This window comes from Tympanuchus pallidicinctus, unplaced genomic scaffold (genome assembly GCF_026119805.1).
Source record: "Tympanuchus pallidicinctus isolate F22 unplaced genomic scaffold, pur_lepc_1.0 scaffold3, whole genome shotgun sequence".
NCBI lineage: Eukaryota > Metazoa > Chordata > Aves > Galliformes > Phasianidae > Tympanuchus > Tympanuchus pallidicinctus.
This window is the reverse complement of record NW_026294747.1, coordinates 26245790-26265273: the sequence shown is the minus strand read 5'-3', so window position 1 is coordinate 26265273 and position 19484 is coordinate 26245790. Positions and strand designations below refer to the sequence as shown.

The window sequence follows — 19484 nt, the reverse complement described above, 5'->3', positions numbered from 1 at the left end:
TGCCTGTTATTTTTGCTTCAGCTCATTTATCTATGTTAAGTATAAGCAGATTATCAGTCCTGCAAACAGGAGGATTTCAGTTTGGTATCACATAAACTTGTTGGCATCATGAAAGACCTGCTTCTGTAAGTGGAAGAGTAACTTACTTGACAGTTCCCTGATGGATGGCAGGTCAGTGTCTAACCTGCAGAGTTCTTTTTGCTTTTACTGAATTGTCTTCATGCACGCAACTCATTTGCACAGACTTAAATTGTCACTATTCCTCATAGTGTTCTGCATCCTTGAATGTAGTCATGAGTGATGTGCATGTTTGTAGTAGCAGGAAAAATAATTAAAGACTGTATATATCTTAATATAAATATCTAATTTTACTGTAATATTAAGATTGAAAGATGTCATAATATATATACAATAAATTCCTTTCACATTAATTAGTCCACATGGGACACTGTGGTCTCTATAGCCCAGAATAAATATCAGATTAAGACATGAAGGAAAGCAGCAACAAACCACATATATGAAGACTACTCCATAAGTAATGCCTCCCACTTTATTATGTTGGCCCTCAGTGTCAGTGGTGGATGTTGGCAGTATGGCAGTAGAGGTTGAACCTTCCCACCAGTATTCCATTATATTTTTTTGCTGTGCTGTGATGGCAGCAGAGGGGCAGTCTGACAGAATGGCATCAGGCATGTAAATGTGTCTGAAGCAAAGGGGTGGAGTTCAGTTTCTCCACATGGAAAAAATGACACCCATTGACTTTCAGTTGTTGAACACTTATGGAGACCAACCAGTGGATGTGAGTGCAGTGAGGCAGCGGGTGATGCATTTCAGCAGAGGGAACAGCAACAGTGCGTCACCTCTGCTGACAGATTTTTACAAGTGCAGCATCCAAGCTCTTGTTCATTGCTGGTGAACATGCACAGCTAATGGTCATGACCATGTCGAAAACATGTGTTTTGTAGCTGAGAACTTGCTCCATCAAGTCGTGTCGTTGTGTTCTTTTGTATCTGTTGTTGCCATCAAAATAGACAGGTGACATTACTTGCAGATCAGCAACTTACATATATTTTTAAGTATACAAGAGATTGGAGAAGATGTAATTTTGGATTTACTTATTTTTTCCCCCCCCTCACTATTTTGAACATTTCATCCAGACTTTATTATGAAGAAAAAAAATATGTGAGAAAAGGTTATGAAATAGTGCTCAGTGGTAATCTCTTCTTAACTTATAAACTGAAATTAGTCTTAACTAAAACCTGACTCAATAAACATTTGAAAAACGTGAAAACAAGTGAGCAAAGCACACTGGGGGATTTGACTGGACCTCATAATGTGATTAAGTGCTTCACTGAATGGAAACTTGAGACTCTGACTTGAAAATACATGACCACGGTCAATATTTCAAACCAAGTAATGAACTGAATTATGGCATGACTGCAGTCAAGCAATGGCCACAAAATTCCACAATAGAGAAATATTGGAACAATGTTCATTAAGAGTGGTTTAATTCTAACTGAGGACTATGGAGTGCATTTTGGGCCTGAAACTTCTTCATTCTTCAAACAGTATTTGTTAATAGTTGGTGGCAGTAACTGTGTAACAGTTTATAGGCTAATGCCTGCAGGCAGATTCTAGCTTAAATGATTCCTATGTCATATAAAAAGCCTAATTTACTGTTGATTAGCTTGTATCAGTAGCTTTTTTCATAATACAAACAAACAAGCCTCCGTACCCATCTCACTGCCCATTGAATGAACGTTTTCTAGCGCATGCATTTCCTTCCATAGTGATTTCAAGTTTTCTTAACATCTCTCAAATTAAAATTCAAATTAAAATGTGTTTTCTAGTGACACTAGGACCTAGAACTGGATATAGCAGTGAAAAAACAGAAGTTTGTTACAATTATTATATCTTCAGCCAAACTCACATTCCACAAATTTGAGAAGTACCACATTGTTTGTGATCAAGAGCTGGTCTCTTGTTTGACAGTGGCCATTAGCAGGGACCAGGGAAAAGCAAAAGAAATATTCTTGTGCTATTGGCATAACTGTAAATAAAGATGACTTTGTACCAGATCCAGCAGTCTCCTGGTTATCTGTAGTTTAAGAAATTCCAGAGTTGGGTGCATCCATATTGTAATTTAACAACTGTAGGTGGTATCTGGGTGCCTTTACAGTTTACAGTTCTCCTGTCCATACTTTTGTCATGAGGAATAATGTTTTGTTTGCTTAATCTAACGTAATTCACATTTGGGCAGACAACAGGCAGAAATGATTAAAAAAGAAACAAACCAAACAAAAAAACATCTGAAGCCTGTTCAGTTTATCTTTGTACAGAACCTATTCTGTACCTCCAGTCACTTTCTTGTCTCCCTTCGTATCTTTCCTTGTACTGCATATTTTCTGAAATGTGATAATCAAAGTGTAGAAAAAGTGTAGAAAAATATTCATGAAGATATGCAGTGTGGTGTGAGAAGGTACAATATGATGGCATAATTGTATTTTGTTTTATCTATCCCTTTCCAGACCTGCTGATGTACTTTCCTCTTTTTTTTTCTTCCCCTTTCTAAGCAGTTTGTTTCCCTTTTTAACCTGAGAGCAGGCAGTCAGTGTTTTTAGAGAAATGTTGCGTGCTTCAGTACGATTAGGACTGTAAAATCAAGTTCTTGGAAAGTAATTGTGCCAGAATTAAGATTTACTGTGCAATTTTATTCAAGCACTTTATGTAACCATACTTTTTGATACTTTCCCTGATTAAATTACAAGATTTTTTTCTTAACAGAGAACATCTGCCTCATTCACTTCACACAGTTGAAGTGAAATTGAAGTGAAGCTCATTAAAGAACAGCTATTTAATATTTTTCCTCTTCATTACTCCATCCTTTATTTACTGGATGCTATTCAAATCCCACTGTAAAGATGCAATTATTAATTCCCCACTAAGCATTACAGTGGTGCCCATTACTGTAGTTTCTGAATGCTTCACACGTATTAATTAAACTGAATTTTCAAAACTTCTGTCTGAAAATAGATTTCTTTGGACCTCTTCAGATTAAGAACAAAGGTAGAGACAGAAATTATGTTCTAATCATTTCTTACGTTCTATTTTGAGCATCTCAAATTTGGAAGTGTGCCCAGCATTGTTAATATTTTATGTATTCAAATTACGGCTTCAAATTAAAGCTTCAGCTGCTTTGCTAAGTTCTCAGCACAGAAGTAAATCAGGCCTCAGAATCAAATACGGCCTTTGGGAAACTTGCAATTAGTGACAATGAATGAAAAATTGTCTTTAACGAATACACCAGTGATCATACAGGACTGCTGTAGCAAGTGTAAAATGAGAATTCAGTTTGTTAAGTCAGCATGGAAGTGCCTCTAATATAATGCCAGCCTTTCCCTTCTGTCAGCCTGCACTTCCTGCATGGCTGTGCAGTTCTTGTAGAAGTTGTTCAAGGACAAAATAAAACTGTATGACTGAGAGGAGACCAGGGTATGATCTTATGATTAAAGAATGACTTAGGCCATAGACAAAAGCATGCTAGGCTAACATTTTTCCTGTGATGTTTATATTACGTACATACGCAAGCTGAAGACTTGAGAAAATTACAGCAAATTAAATTAGTAAAAGCAAGATGGATGCTTTCAATGTCTTTGTCATACTAAACAAGTATATACCCATCCCACTCATTGTTTCCACAAAAGATGGTTTCTCCCCATACACAGCAAAATTCAACTAGTCCTTTCAGGATGAAGTAGGTCTCTTAGAGCTAAATCATGCATGGTCCAATCCCAGTTCAATTGACTGTAATTTGGGTATTTGTATCTTTCTAATGCAGTGGTTGCTTGGCCTACTTTTAAGTTCAGTTATGGAACTCATGCACTTAACCATTTTGGAATTTCTTCTCAAACTTGTCTTTTAAAATAGATAATGGTCTCTTTTAGTTTGCTATAATTATATATAAAAAAAACAAGCATAGAATGTCATAACTACAGGGCCATACTGCTAAGAATATCCTTTTTGTCTTGGGAAGTGATTTTCATCAACAGATTTCAAATCAGCTAAAAAGTCAATTTGAGCAGATTTACTTTCATGTTCTTCTGTCTTATTTGCTTGTTTCATGTAAAAGGAAAGTCTTTCCCTATTGATGTTTTTCAGCAGTGCTTAGAATTTACCAGTAAAATGTATTTCCATTTTAAATAAATAGGATGTCCTTCCTAATTGGCTGTTCCTTGGTGCTGTTCAGATCACATTTATAACAATTTTGTTTGCCCTTGAGGTCTTTCAACTTTGTAAATGAATTATAACTCCATGACACAATTCTGAAATCCTGACATTCCTTCTGAACAGTGCTGTTGCTTCTGGCTAAGGCACAGGGAATAAAGAAAAGGCACAGCTGATTCTGAAGTAAAAGTATAATCATTTTTTCAATAGAAAAAATAATTTCACAGAAATTATTGAAGGGTTTCCTTGCCGTTGATATTAAAGTAAATGTATGTGCTTAATATAGACTTGTGAATGCTATTGAAAGCACATATTTTTGTTGGCCAAAGTAGGTTTTGTTTTGTTTTGTTTTTTTTCTTTATAAAAATGCCTCTGGGAAAATGAATGCACTGCTCCCCAAATTTTCAACTTTTGAACTGTTTACTTTACAATCAAATAATTTCAGAAATGTTGCTTGATAAATGTGAAATAAATTCCTTTTGGTAGACTAGAAGGTAATTAATTGCTTGTACTTGTGATGGCCAGGAGTTGAGTCGTTCATTTCTTGTCTGGGAAAGATTTACTGTTACTTGTTTGTACTTGGGGAAACTGCAGTCAGGAAGTTGGGTTCTTGACTGTCCCATTGCTTTTTCTCCCTTTTTAAGATTTAGTTTGCTGTTTGTTTTTTTTTTTGTTTTTTGTTTTTTTTTTAAATTGTTTCAGTATACATATACTGGAATGTACACACAATAAGCTGCTGGTGTGTCTTTTTAATTTATTTTCAGAAAAGTTTTTGAATTTTAAAAGTACTTACAGTGAGTGTGAGTGTCTGTCACTTGTTTTCAAATGCAGGTTAAGTGAGTAGACTAAGATCTTGTGAATCTCTGGGCCCAGTTGGTGTACTGAGATAGTTGGCTGTGTGTTTCTTTAGAGTTAATAAGCAGTTTTTAAGCAATTTCTAATGTGTAGGTTGCAGGGTTTTTTTTCCAAGTTAGAATGAAGAAAGATTTGTATTCACAGTAAATTTTATTGCTCATGGATGGCATAATTCAGTCATCTTAGCTTGCTGCAGAAGTGCTAAATGACTCCAGTCACCGCTGAGTGGAACAAAAAACTTAATGGCAGCAGTGAATTCAGTTGGGGCTTGGGAAACAAAGCAGAAAATGATCTAGAAAAGACTTCAACTGCAGAACAGGATATACAAGTAAATCGTTATAAGCGTGTAGCTTCCAGCCCAAATGCATTTTAGCCAATTTATTTGCTGCATTGTTTTTCCAACAGACTTCATAGAGCTCAGGTCTGTACTTTCAGTGACCTCTAATATTTTATATGAGAACATTAAGTTATGGAGAGTTTAAATATATTCTTAAATAATATTTCATTTTTAGACCTTTAACTTGAATGTGGACAAGTTTGGCGGCATAGGTGTGTAAGATTGCTACTCTGAGTTTGCATAGACAACTTTAAATTCCAGGCAAGAGTTTGTGCTGAAAAGTAAAAATAGATCACTCTGTTTGGTATTTGGGAGAGGAATGTCATGCTTCGTTATTCCTTACAATCAATCTGCAAAAGCAACTCAAGACTTTAGAAAATGTGATGCTTTCCTAGTGTGTGCTGAGATTTCCTTCCCTTCACACACTTGCCTCTCTTCATTTGCTCCTCTACATCCACCTTCTGTTAGCTGATTTTCCTCAGTTTCCACAAGGAATAGATTTACAGTGACTCTCTGCTGTCTCCCTGGTGCCGTGTTCTTAGCTGCTCTGACAGTTTGCATTAGACAGTCCATCGTGCTTTGCATTACGCTACTGCTGTTTGAATTGCTGATGTGACCGATTCCTCTGCTCTGAACAGGTTGTCTCCTGGTTCTGATGTCTACGTGACAGTTTCATCCATTGCATTAGCACGGTCGCAGCAGTGTCGCAATTCTCCAAGCAACTTATCAACCTCAAGCGAGACTGGCTCTGCTGGGAGCACATACAGACAAAAATCTATGCCAGAGGGGTAGGCACTAGACTTCTTTCATATTCTTTTTTTAGGCAGCCTTTTGTCTCCGTTCCATTTGTTGTAATGCATGTTAAACTGAGGGAGTGCTTACACAGGCTCCTGCCAAATGTTCTTTAAACGCATTAAAGCATGTTTGTACTCAAATATAATTGTCATGCCTGCTGGAAGTCGCATTTTAAAATTCTTTGCTTCCGCCTTTTGCCTTCGTGCCCTAACATCTATCATCTCAATCCACAACAGAGCTCAGGTTGAAAGCTCATAAAGGGACATGTATATCTCTCTAAAAATCTAAATTAAAGCTACTAGTCTGATGTTGCAAATTACTTCCTTTCGCAGATTTAGATTCTGAAAGAAAGTAAATAATAGGTTTGGGGATTTGCAGTCTGTGCTAATAGTTGAAGCAATATAGCGGTGACTCCAAACGTGTAGGCGCAAAGGTGCTGAATAATACATAGCTAGATTTTTTTCTATGTATTCATAGCTGCCTTATTTTACGGCACTCTGATCCAACTTTCCAGAATTCTCCAAACTCTGAAGTGATCCAGTGTCAATGTAAGGAGCAATCTGCAGAGGAAGAAATTATGTCTCTATCATTTTCAGAGAACACTGAAAGAAGCAATAAATCAAGCTTCTCTGAGTAGGGGAAAAAAAATAATTGGTAGTAAGAGAGCTATCTACCATATTCCAAATTATTTCCTGTTGAGAAAAGAAAGGACGAAAGTGCTGATAGTTCACACTGTAAAGCTTTCCTGTGAAATCTTGAGTACATTGCTTGTCATTGTGTGTAATTAATTCTATTTTGCATCTTTTATAAAGTAGAATATCTTTATTTAAAAAAAAAAAATCACATAATTACCAAGATTAAATATCGTTTCTTGGAACTGCTTAGTACAAGCTACTGCTCTTTTTATTTATTTCTTTAAGCACAAGCAACAATCTTTTGCCTGTTTAAGCATCTAGGAAGGAACAATATCCAGTATCAGCCCAGGGAGTGCTTTTCAGGGCATGTATTTGAACAGGTGTTGCTCATTGTTCCAGAGCACTGAAGATTTGTCCTCCAAGTATTCTCCTTCTAGCCTGGTTTTAGTTTTTCAGAGGAAGCTATCTCTTCCCTGTTGACATGTTCATGACAGCCTTTATTTGTGAGACTATTACTGTTCCAGCCTGCTGACATTAGGAGATTTGCTCAAAACCCATTGATCTTTATTTTAAGCAAACGTGCAGAACTCTGTAGCTCAGAAGAGCACTTCAACTTTTTTTCTATGCTGCATCCTTCTGTCTCATTCATTCCAGCAGCAATTGTGTTGTCTTCAATTCTGAAGAGCAGCTTGTACTCTCAGTATGTTGTCTGCTTTTTCCAGCTACGTCATTTGCTCTAAGAATTGTTGCTGCCATACATCCATAGACCATAACTGCTTGAGTAGGAAGGGATTTTCACACACTGTGTTTTCATTTTAAATTGGCCTCATAGCACACCAGCACTGTTCCTCAGCCCTTTTCCTTCTTTCAGGAACTGTGCACATATGTTCACTGCAGCATCTTTGAGCATTTTGCAAGGTGATGCATCCTGGAAACCTTGTATACACAATTTGTTTTTCAAGTTTTAATTTAGTCCAAGTGAACAACAGTTTAATGGAATAATGAAAGAAGTATTTAATAAATGAGCTTTGTTACTTTAAAAAAAAAAAATCTTTTATAAAACTCCAATGATGTGACTTGTCAATTCTGTCCTTAAAGAAATGCACATTGCATCTCATACTGTCCTTGTACACACAAATTGTGTTTACTCAAGACTTCCCAAATCTTATCAACCAGGCTAAAGAGAAAGCACAAAAAAGATCATTAAGAATGAAATTTTCCCATGCTTCAGTAAGCAAAGGAGCATTTGTCACCTTGCTAAGAAATTCATTACAGTTCCTTGTGCATCTTTTCCTGAAATGTGTATGAGACTAAATTCCAGGCAGCCCTGCAGAGGTGTCTGCTATGCCAGATAGAGCTGGTCAGAGAGTAACCCATATATATTGCTAACTAGGGGAGAGATAGTGTCATTCAATTGTTGAGGTGTCAGAGTAAATACTTGGCTGAAGAGGCATCGTGGCATGAAGGTAGTCTTCCTGATGTGAAGCTCCATGTGCTCTCTGGGTATGCCAATCCCTGTGACTTCCCAGTGCAGAAAATCTCATCCACAGACTCTGTGCATGTTTCTTTCTCAATGCGTGATATGATTGATTTTGAACAGTTTGTGAAACTTAAAATGACTGAAAATGTGGGTGTAAATCTAACCTTTGTCAGACATAAGAGTAGTAATTGCTGCCTCTTCTACATTATGGGTCCGTATCCTGACTTACATAGGGATATAAGCCCAAACTTTGATGCCTTCAAGAGTATCCAAATGGGTCTTGATGTATGTACATTTTTTCATATATTCGGCTTGAGCTTACCTGAAGGTATGTACATGTCATAAATGATAGCAAATGTAGTGAAAATACTGAAATAGTGAGTTTCTTCTAAAGACTGTGTATTATAAATGTGTATTTAAGCCATTTCCCTGTTCATTTAGTCTGTCTTGATTTCTGCTTAGTATTCAGGTTCCTCGCTATGTACTGATGGGTTATATATTTAATCAGGATAGTATATGGCACGAAGTTGCACTTCTGATATCCACTTTTAAACAGCTCACTTCATGTCATTCCATTTTTATTTATTCATTTATTAACATATTTTATTTATATTTTTTTATTTATATTTTTTACTACTTTTCAAGTAGTAGAGCAGTGGTTTTAATGAAATAAAGCTAGCAATGTGATATTTTTCTTTACGATGTCCAGCTATTTTTAGAGATAAAGTATACAAAATGAAAAAATAACTCTTCGTATATATGAATGTATAGGCTTTAGGTAAGAGAACCACATATGGAAAGTAAAATATGGATGCAGCACAACTTGGTCAAACTAAGATTTCCTGGATTTGGGGCTTTTTCTTTTATGTACCGATGTCTGGTTACTTCACACTGCCCAGAATGCTTTGCAAGTCTTAGAAGCTTGGAAAGTACCTGAAATCAGTGTTTAAAGTATACCAGCTTTTAAAGTATTGTCTTCAAGGCTTTTTATGCATTTATTGAATTGGCAATAATTCATCGTATTTAATTTAAGTATTTGATTGAGTGAACTTCTAGCTGTAGTGTATGTAGAACTTGGATGGATAAGGAAAAGCTTGACTTACATAATGCAATTTCAGTTTAAAGTGTTTGTATTCACAGGGTAGGTGTCCAGATGTTCTTGACTTTTTTTTTTTTTTTTTCAACAAATCATATACTGGCTATGCCAGGGGAGATGAAAAAAGGGTCCTGTTTGTCTAAAAAAACAATGGAAGGCCCAAGTTCAAATTTTGACATTTTGGAGCTATGCTGGATGTACATACATATTCCAGCAGCTTATCTTTAAAGGTAGGAGTGTGATTATGTTCTTCTGAATTACATAGTCTTTGATGGGTTCTTTTGAGTTCGTGAGTTGGAGAACTTTCAAATGGGATCACAACACTGACTTACTTCTGATGATTTGGCAGATGGCATTTTTGTAATAGAGGTCATGCAGGCAGTCTGTAGCTATTGATGTGAGTAGAAATCAATTTGGGATGTTTTATTTTCTGTTACTATGTCAAGCACTGACAGCTAGAAATAATACTTGATATATGGAATATATTGGTTGGAATTCTTTTCGGTGTTACACTCTGCATGTAGTTTGGGTTGTTTTTTCTTCCTCCAGAGTATGTAAAATGTTTTGTTTTGTTTTTTTAAAGAAGAGAAAAACATTATTCTTGAAGAATTCTTAATGATCGACCTGCTAATTCGGAACCCAGCTATGCAATACAAAATTATAGCTGTAGTTCTTACAGGTGTTGCATATTTGTTCAAAAATCCATCTGACTAACAGGATTTTCAAGTCTCATCAAACTCACTTTTATTTTGCTCTTCATGCTTTCTTTCACAGCAATAGATATGTGTCCTTGTTTTCTGCCTACTAGATTTGGGTTTTGCTAGTGAACTCAAGCTTCTTAATGATCCAAAAACTTTACATGAGAACTCATACCTCCCAGGTTTTGGGAGTCCTTAACCAACTGTCAGCTTTGTAACATCTTACCTAAAATACTTAGCAGTATGATATTGCCCCAAATAAATATGTGTTTGAATCTGTGTGTGCGTCACTCAAGTGCGGCCGTAATATTCTTTTGCTTAGAACCAAAGACAATGGCAGAACTGCCCTAATGAACTTCTGATACTAATTGGTACTAGATTCGGGGTAGCAATTTCTGGTTTAAGGGGATCCATCCTTGAATTCCACTCCCAGTAAATTCACTTCATTCCTCTATGTGACTTTTATGCAAGTTTTCACGTTTTACTTGTGGTCAATTTTTGTAGTAATGTAAGTGCCTTGTCACCTGCCTGTGTAAACAAAAGCCTGTAATATTATTCCTGGATGGTTTGGATCTAGTTTTGACTTGTATATACTGTGTAACCAAATGTTCTTGATGAAAAATGCTCAACAAAATAATGTATACTGTGTATCTTATTAAAGGTACTAAATAGGTCCTGAGCACAACAATTAAATGGAGAAGGAATAGTGCTATGCGTTACTGTGGCCTACAGTTTCACACTGGCTTCTTCTAAGTGCTCTTTTTTCCTGTACGTGAGATCTATGCATATTTAAAATCACTATGTGCTTTGTTTTTGGGATGTTACAACAGGTTTGGAATTAGCCGTAGATCCCCTGCTTCCATTGACAGGCAGAGCACGCAATCAGATACGGGTGGTAGCGGCAAATCCACACCCAGCTGGCAAAGAAGTGAGGATAGTATCGCTGACCAGATGGGTAGGTAATTAATTCTTTACAGTGAGCAAGTCGTGCTAACCACAAGGTGACTTTGGCAGTATTTCTCTTTGTGCAGAGGGATAACCCTCTTAAGCACTGTGTCTTTGGAAGTTTAACCTTGTTCATCAGGATGAATAATTAGATGTTGAGCATAGACTAGCTTCTGCAGTCTGTGTCCTTGAGACCTATGAATATCACCTGAGGAAGAACTCATTTCAGTTCTGTATTTGGCTGTGGGACTAGACCTACCTTAATGCTTTTACCTTGAAACACTGTGTCCTTTTAGAAGTGGTTGGGTAAGCGCACTTATTAATTTGCCTTGCTCTTAAGGACTTGGTTGACCTCACCTGCTCTCCTGAGTGACTTAACTTAGTTTAATTTTTGCTTAGGTTGTCTAAAGTGCTTGTGATACTCCCTTTCAAATGGTGCTATATAAATGCAAATTGATTGTTTGATCATTGAAGCTGTAAAAATACCATGTACAAAATGGGAAAAAAAAATGCAATTAAGTCTAAATAGTTGGGTAAATCTATAGCTTGGTAATCACCTTCCACCAGTGTATACATTTTCATTGCACTTGGCAATTAAACTGTCAGTTGAGAGAACGTATTAACTATACGAAACAGCTGGGTACTGAGGATTTGCATTGTTAAGCCTTCATTTGGAGTTTCTGCACATAGACCTTTTCCCTACAGCAGTGCCTTAGCTTGCATGGATACCAATGAGGTTGACACCAGTGGAATTGTGCGATCTTCAAAAAGCATTGATCCAACATGACGAACGTGGTCAAAATTTCTAGACGGTTTTTTTTTTTCTAACTTTATTTTTACCATAAGTTAAACAATTCCATACTTTTTTCCATCCTTGTATATACAGATGATTGTGCTGCATCACAGCTCTTTCTTTGTTTTATGTAAGTCAAGTTGTGATGAAAACAGAATAAAGTTCAGCAAATTTAGCAGTACTTTAGTAAGAGAAATGTGATCTTCATGTTCTGGAGATGCACTTTGTTCACATACCTTCACAACATCAGTGAGCTATTCCTTGTTATTGAAACCATCTGTCAGTCCCTCCCTCACAACTCCCCCCATACTTCTCACTAAAAAGCTGTGATTATACCGATCTGCAGTTCTCATTTTGACAGAACAATTTTTAATCGCATATGTTTTGATACTGTTGTGATGGTAACGACACATGTAAAACCGATTCTTTTCTCAGCATTACTTTTGCAGACCAGCAGTTGTGTGTTGATGCTGGCACTGAGAAGAGCTGCCAGCAAGATCTGTTCTAAAATGTCAGGAGTCACCATATTAGCAAAATAAATAAGTAAGGCCAGAAAGAGTAGGAAAAATTGTGTGGTAGATGAAATGGCTCCGACATTTGGCAGAGGCTGAGAAATGTGTGCTGACGTATAATCCCTGCGTTTTATCTCTTGTGAATTGTCCTGCGTTCATAGAGTGCCAGTTGGAAACCACATCTCCGACTGCAGACTTTATTGCCATTCTGAATCTAGGTGAAAGTTTGGTTTAATGCCAAATAAGCACATTTCCACTTGGGATAATCTATATCAGGTTAAATAGGGCATTAAGTGCAGTGAATTCACACTCACTCTTTCCTGCCCACTCTTAGCTACAGAAAATCTGTGTTCTTTGTGCACCAAGACTGCTCATTACTACTTGCCAGAGGAAATCAAGTTCTTTTTTTAAAATAGTAATTTTAAAAGCTAGTTATATTGCAGATCAAGATGAAGAAACCATAGCTGTACTGAGAAAGCTTTAAAGAACTGCTAGTAACAATGGCTGTTGTTAAACATATACTCTATTTAATGTGATATTCCTAGAAATGCAAAGTATTGCATAAGCACAGGACTAGAATATCTATATAAAAAGCTAAAAATAAGATTATTTTGAATTGCTGTTCTTGGGCTCTGAGAAAGCAGTTACAGGGCCTAAAGGGTCATCTGAACATCTTCTAGACCCCCATAATTATCTCCTAAGAAAAAAAAATAAGCCTAATTGGCAAAGGGTACTTCTGAAACTGTCTATATAAGTTGAGTAGTTTGATTTCAGTGCATTTTTTCCTAGGTTAGTAAGAATTCAATTCTTTTGAACATCTGCGCAGTTTGCACATTCACAGCCATCAATTTTTACAGGAATATTGTGATTTCAACAAATTTTGCTATTTCTGCAGCTAGAAAATATTTACTTAGTTCACCTTAACTTTGACAGGAAATTTGTAGTAGTTCTGTTGGAGAAAAACATATGAATTTCAGCAGTCACTTTAGACTTTTGCTGTTGTCCTGCCTTGCATAGAGTAATACCATGTAAAGAAATGCAATCTTCATAATTTTCTTCTAATCCTATCCTCAGGCAACATGCATAATGATGTACAATGCCAATACACTGTGAATATGAATATCTTCTGTTTTAATATTCTGAAATATTGCTATTGGGCAAGGAGAGTGTGGCACTGCTCAAGTTGTTTTAGAAGATAGCCAAGTTTTTGCATTTTTTCATGAAGTCTTGCTGATTTATGCTAGGCAAAAATGGGCCCTCGGTTTCTTGCCCGTGCTTTGTCTCTTGTATAGTTTTTATGTGGAATGAATTTCACTTTGGTTTTCAAAGTCTTTAGCTAATGGTAGCAGTGGGAAAAATTGCACTGTGAAATCAGAGTGCATGTTTTCTTATTTCTTGTGCTGCATAGGCTTTTCAGTACATTGTTGTATGCTGTATTGCAGAACCAACATGTCATCTGCCAGCAGTATCAAAAGTACTGCCATCCTTCAGAGAGAGTCCCAGTGGAAGACTGATGAGGCAGGATCCTGTGGTTCACTTATCTCCAAATAAGCAGGGTCATGTAAGTTATTCTGAAAAAGGGATTATTTAATATTTTGCTCGTTTCAAAAGCTCTTCATACCAAGTATATTGTTCAAAACTATATTTAGAATGTCAGTTGAAGACGAATGGAAAAGAAAAAGAAATCCTCAAGCCCTGATTTCTGTTAAACTTTGGAGGAAGCGATGAAGCAGATGTTACTTCCTGAACCTCACAGAAACTGCCCAGGGCATACTAAAATATTTATTAGTTAATAAAGTTTTGTTGACAGATGAACAGCACTTTTTTGTCTGTTATCTTGTGATAAGGAGAGGATTTATGGGAGTTTACAAAGCTATTCCTAGGCTTCGCATGGGAGACATGAAGTTGACAAATACATGGTGTGTTGCAAAATTCAGAAAGCTGCTTCTATGAAACGGACTACAAGTCTTGCTTTTCTTTAAATTTCCTTCACTTTCCTCATCTGCTGTAACTATTAATTCCTTTCCATAATCAATCTTGCACACTGTTGAAAGAGTTCTTTTGAAAGGCCCACTAGAATCTGCCTGAGAAGTCTCCTATTTATATTTAATTTCTAAATGGCAAATTCTACCTTTCTGCTTCAATAGTTAAGTGTGCGCTTTGTTTTGGAGACTGGCACTTCCTGATTTATATACATAAAGACAGATTAACTGCAGTAATATTCATGAATTAGGAATATCTTGAAAATTAAGTCCCTAGAACCAAAGAAAGAAAATACTCTGTAATCTGCTGTTTGTTATGCCAGATGATCATCTTTATGATCAGCTAAAATACAGAGTTGTGCTGACTGATTACACTCAAACTAGGAATTGCATTTATTTAGATCTTTCGTTAGTTCTTATTATTTACTTCTGCCTACCAGCATTCATCTTTGAATGCAATTTGCAGTGCTTTCTTTTAGATTATTAATTCAGAACAACATGCCCTCATTATTTTAAAACAAACAAAACACCTGTCTTCCTATTCTTAGGAGTTTTTGTATTTAGATTGACTTGTTTTCTGCGTGATTCATTTGACCACATAATAATGTGATAGCTACCTCATTAGCTTGTGTGCAAAATATAACACTGGATTTACTGATGCTTGCATTCTTCTCGTTTAGTCTTTGTTATTGTAAATCTTTATTATGTAGACAGATGGATGAAGGGAGTGATACAGTTACTAATGAAGAGCAGTAACATTAATTGGAGATAACTAGATCAACTTAATATTCTTCCTGTTTTTCTGTCAGTTCTTGATGTATTATAATAAGCAATGTGGATACTGAGATTTCCTCCTCTGGTTATCAATCCATTCTCTTTCTTCCCTCTTTTCCAGTGAGAGTAGAAACAGTATCTAATCTTTGATGTTCTATATGCCCATTTCTCTTTGGTAAAATTCTGCAAGTAGGCAAAATAGAAAGGGTGGTTCTAAATGTCCTTTCTGTCTCTTCTGTTATTTCGGGGCCATCTCGTCACCAAATAAGTCCATTTCATAATGGAAAAACAAGTTTTTCAGTCTGGTTGTTTAGATGATCAGAACTTCGATGTGTTCTTTGAATGGGAAATAAAACTAAGAAATAGAGAGGAATATAAATACTTGAAAGGTGAGCTACTAAGAAGATATGAGTATAGCAAGAAATTCCTTCTGTAGTGGGATATTCCGCTGATGCCCACTATGGAACTGTGGACATCATTGGAATTCACTTTTTTCATAACAGTTGGCTGTAACCAAGAGCAGAACCCACAACCCAGCCAGAAAGTGCCATGTCCAGATGGGGCAATTTCAAGTCATTGAACCAAAGCTGCTTTTCTTGCAGTTCTGCCTTTTGGAAAACAACTTACAAATAGTTAAATGGCATTTCAGTAGTCCTTTGCAAAGGATGGTCCTGCTGAGAAGGAAGTAAACCTACCTACTGCAAAGGGATTGGAAGAGCAATAGTTGTTTTTCCCTGTCTTAGTTTTTTGTTATGCAATTGTATTGTTGAAATAATGTGGATTATCTATCATGTTCTAAAACATTAGACTGTAAAAATTAGAATATCTTTAATTACAGTAGTTACAAAACAAATCAAAGTGTACACAGCTTTGTCAGTTTCGTTGGTTGGGCCTGAGTAGAATTATACTTGAAAAAAAAACAATGTGAAGTATTTTATGACAAAATTATGAACTACTCCGTTTTTCCCTGCATGGCTGAAACATGGCTTCCACATCCCTGTGAAAGCATCTTATGTGCTCTGAGAACAGAGCAATAGTCACTGGGTTAGAATGAGTTTCCAGAGCTCTAGAGTCTCCTGATTGTATCTATCCAGTGCCTGAAGGCAGAGAAATTTCTACTGTACAGTGGGAACTTTAACCCTTTACTACTCTTCTTCCATTGCCATAATTATGAAGTAAACCTACATATTTGGGATTTTTTTTACTGTTGTTTCTTCTGTAGTCTGACAGCCACTACTCCAGCCATTCCAGCAGCAATACTCTCTCCAGCAATGCCTCCAGTGCTCACAGTGATGAGAAGTGGTATGACAGTGGAGAGCGCACTGAGTCAGAGCTGAACAGCTACAACTATCTTCAGGGGACTTCGGCTGATAGCGGCATAGATACCACTTCCTATGGACCTAGCCATGGCAGCACGGCTTCTCTGGGAGCAGCAACATCTCCCCGAACAGGGCTAACAAAGGAAAAAGTGACACCACTGTGGCACAGCTCCAGTGAAGTGGTCTCCATTGCAGACAGGACATTGGAAAAAGAGAGCCACATTGACCGAAAAGCTGAGTCTTCACTGAGTCTGGATATTCACAGCAAGAGTCAACCAGCCTCCAGTCCTCTAACAAGGGAGAACAGTGCTTATAGTCTTAGTGATGCTGTTTCACATACAAGGTAATGTTCACTGCTTATGTGATTGACACTTCCACACTCATTTTCATGTTCTCGTTCTCTAGCCTGATAAAAGTGAGCAGCAGTTGTTTAAGTTGAAGCTTCTATTTGACCAGTCTGTTGACCAGAGTTTTGAGAGATCTTACTGTGCAGAACGTTTATAAATTAAGACATTTTTAGTCTTTGTGTCTGCTGCTATATCTAACACTAATTTCTTTGACAACATATTCCATACTACTGCTATTAAACAAGACAGATGAGTGCCTGATGTGTTTGTACGAAATATTTTGCGAGATCTGCAGTTGGCATACAAATTAGATCAGTACCTTTTAGTAATGCACAATTTATTCTGAATTTCTTTTTTTTCAGTCTTGCAAGTCTGTGTTTCAGATGTCTTCTGCTTTTTTTTTTTTTTTTTAAATTTTTTGTTTAGGATTCTGCTTATAGTCATTATGATCAGTACTGAGAGCAAGTTGCTTGAGAGTGCTAGCATGTAGATTTTAATCTCATTCTGAAGCAAGCTGCGGGTGTGGCACGTTGCTGTCATATCCCCTCTTTCCATTAGTTTTGCAATTTTTAAAATTGGATACACCAAGTATGGGTATAAAGCACCCAAACATCTTAGATGCAAGATACCCTCTTTATGAGTTCATTCGAGTTGCTAGAGACAGACAATATTTTAGACCATTTTTCTAACCCATTTCCAAGAAATATTCAGGGTACATTTTCAAAAATACTTGATGTTGTATGAAAAGGAAGAAATGGCTATTTTAGGAAAGTGCATGATCATAAATATCTGTTGCTTTTACAGAGACTGACTATTGCATTTTTATTCTTAAGGATGAAATCTTGAAGCATTATTTGCTGTTCATTTTGAGCAAAGCTACATTTAGGCAAGGATAGGTGTTTATCAGACAGTTTAACAGTTCCTCGTATAATAGCTGCAAATGGAGTTTGTTATTGAGATTGCAGTGTAATGAACTGGCTCCATGTACTTCGTCATGGTGATTCTTAGTAATTATCTATTAGTGGTGGTCCCACTCTGGTTTTCTGTCTCTTTTTGGTTGACTGTTTTTGGCAGTAAAGCTCATGTTATTCTATCCAAGTCTTTGAGACAGGTGTTTCCGACAGCTACGTGTGCATGAAGGATTTGAGCAAATCTATAGTAAATACTATGGAAGGCAATTTACATAGAATTTAGGCAATCTTACCACTTTCCCCTTTCTTGGAAGAAAAATCCTGTGGTGGTTATCTACAGTGTTATAAGTTTTATTTTAAGACATGCATGTTTATATGTATTTCTTTTTGATGTTCATTAGAATTTATCAAGTGTCCCACAGTACTTGTCTGAATGTAACTAGCAGCAGCAACATGCATGTCTTCACTCTTCCAGCTCTTATCTTTGTCTTCTAAAAACATGATGTTTTCTCTGGTTGACTTAGTCTAATCTAATTGGTGTTTGTGCAGTGACACTGAAGTAGTCTTCTACATGTTTTTTTTCAAGCTAAATAAAATGAAATTTCTTGTTCATTTAAAGATCAGCTCTTCACAAAGAAGAGAGGTTGTAGCAATTTGTAGAGTATGTGGGACATGATACCTATGCTGCAAGCACTGCATCCATACTGTTTATTCTGGTGGAGACAAGGACAGACTGACGTGAAGATGAGAAAATACGTTTGATGCCTTACAATAAAACAAAGGCACAGTCTGGGCTGACTAGCTTCTGTTTCGTTTCTCATGGAGTCCTCAGTTGATGGTTACACACTAAACAGCAGTGCTGATCTGAGGAGACCCTGGGTGCAACTGTCAGCTGGCTGACCTGGGTAGATGGGCAGCAAGGGCATGGCAAAGAGCAGGCAGGGGCTTGCTAACCCGGCACTTCCAAGTGTAGCCACTGCTGCCTGCTTCAAGGAGAAGGAGAATGAAGGATGATCCTGAGAAGGCTGCTTTTGGTGAAAAATGAGAAGCGTTAATTGTTGTCTCTCTGTCAGCTTCTAAATTGTTATCCTTTGCTGCTTCTCACACTTTTTGCCTCGTTCATACCTGAACACCTGTGACATCTTTAGAGTTGGGTTTCTGACAAGAGAAGGAATTTTGGCCCTGAAAAGAACTCAGTGACAAAAGAAAAGAAAATAGCCACAAATTAGAGTGTTTGTGTCTATAGAAGACAGGAGCAACAATTAGTGTTATGATCATTTGGTGGTACGTAAAAGAACTTGTACCTGAGAACTCGTGGCAAAATGTAAATTATAGTGATTAACTTTTACAGCAGAGCTTTTGGCTAGGTTCTTACTTCTCCACCCCCATGCTCAAACTCCTTCCTGATGATTGTGCGTATTTCTCATAGCATCCCAGGAGAACTGCATTATGTAGGCCAGTAATTATACAGAATCATTACAGCTGAATGTCATTAAATGAAGCCATATGTGCTGATGGCATTAATTCCCTAGGAAAAAATAAATAAATCAAACTTTCATTTCCACCTAAAATGGGTGGTTTCTTACGTCCCTTTTAGCAAAACTGAAATTATGGATATTTCTAATCCAATATATTTTGATTATAATATTTTTAATATATTTAGTCCAAAATGATTAAATAGTATTTTACTTTTATGAAAGACTCAACTGAAATTGTTGCAGATTGTCATGCGGTCTCTGAAATATTCCCTGATCTAATCCTTCTTGTCTCTGTACTTCAGC

At 36.8% G+C, this 19484-nt stretch overlaps 1 protein-coding gene across 5 annotated transcripts in view; it reads left to right on the top strand.

The window, feature by feature from the left end:
- SIPA1L1 (signal induced proliferation associated 1 like 1) overlaps positions 1–19484 on the top strand; it is a 190097-nt gene that overhangs the window by 154999 nt on the left and 15614 nt on the right. For all 5 annotated transcript variants that reach the window (XM_052693648.1, XM_052693651.1, XM_052693647.1 and 2 more), the window contains 4 exons: positions 6055–6204; positions 10951–11075; positions 13813–13931; positions 16349–16788. In XM_052693648.1, coding sequence (XP_052549608.1) covers positions 6055–6204; positions 10951–11075; positions 13813–13931; positions 16349–16788 — 834 coding nt within the window. The remainder of the gene's footprint in view (positions 1–6054; positions 6205–10950; positions 11076–13812; positions 13932–16348; positions 16789–19484) is intronic.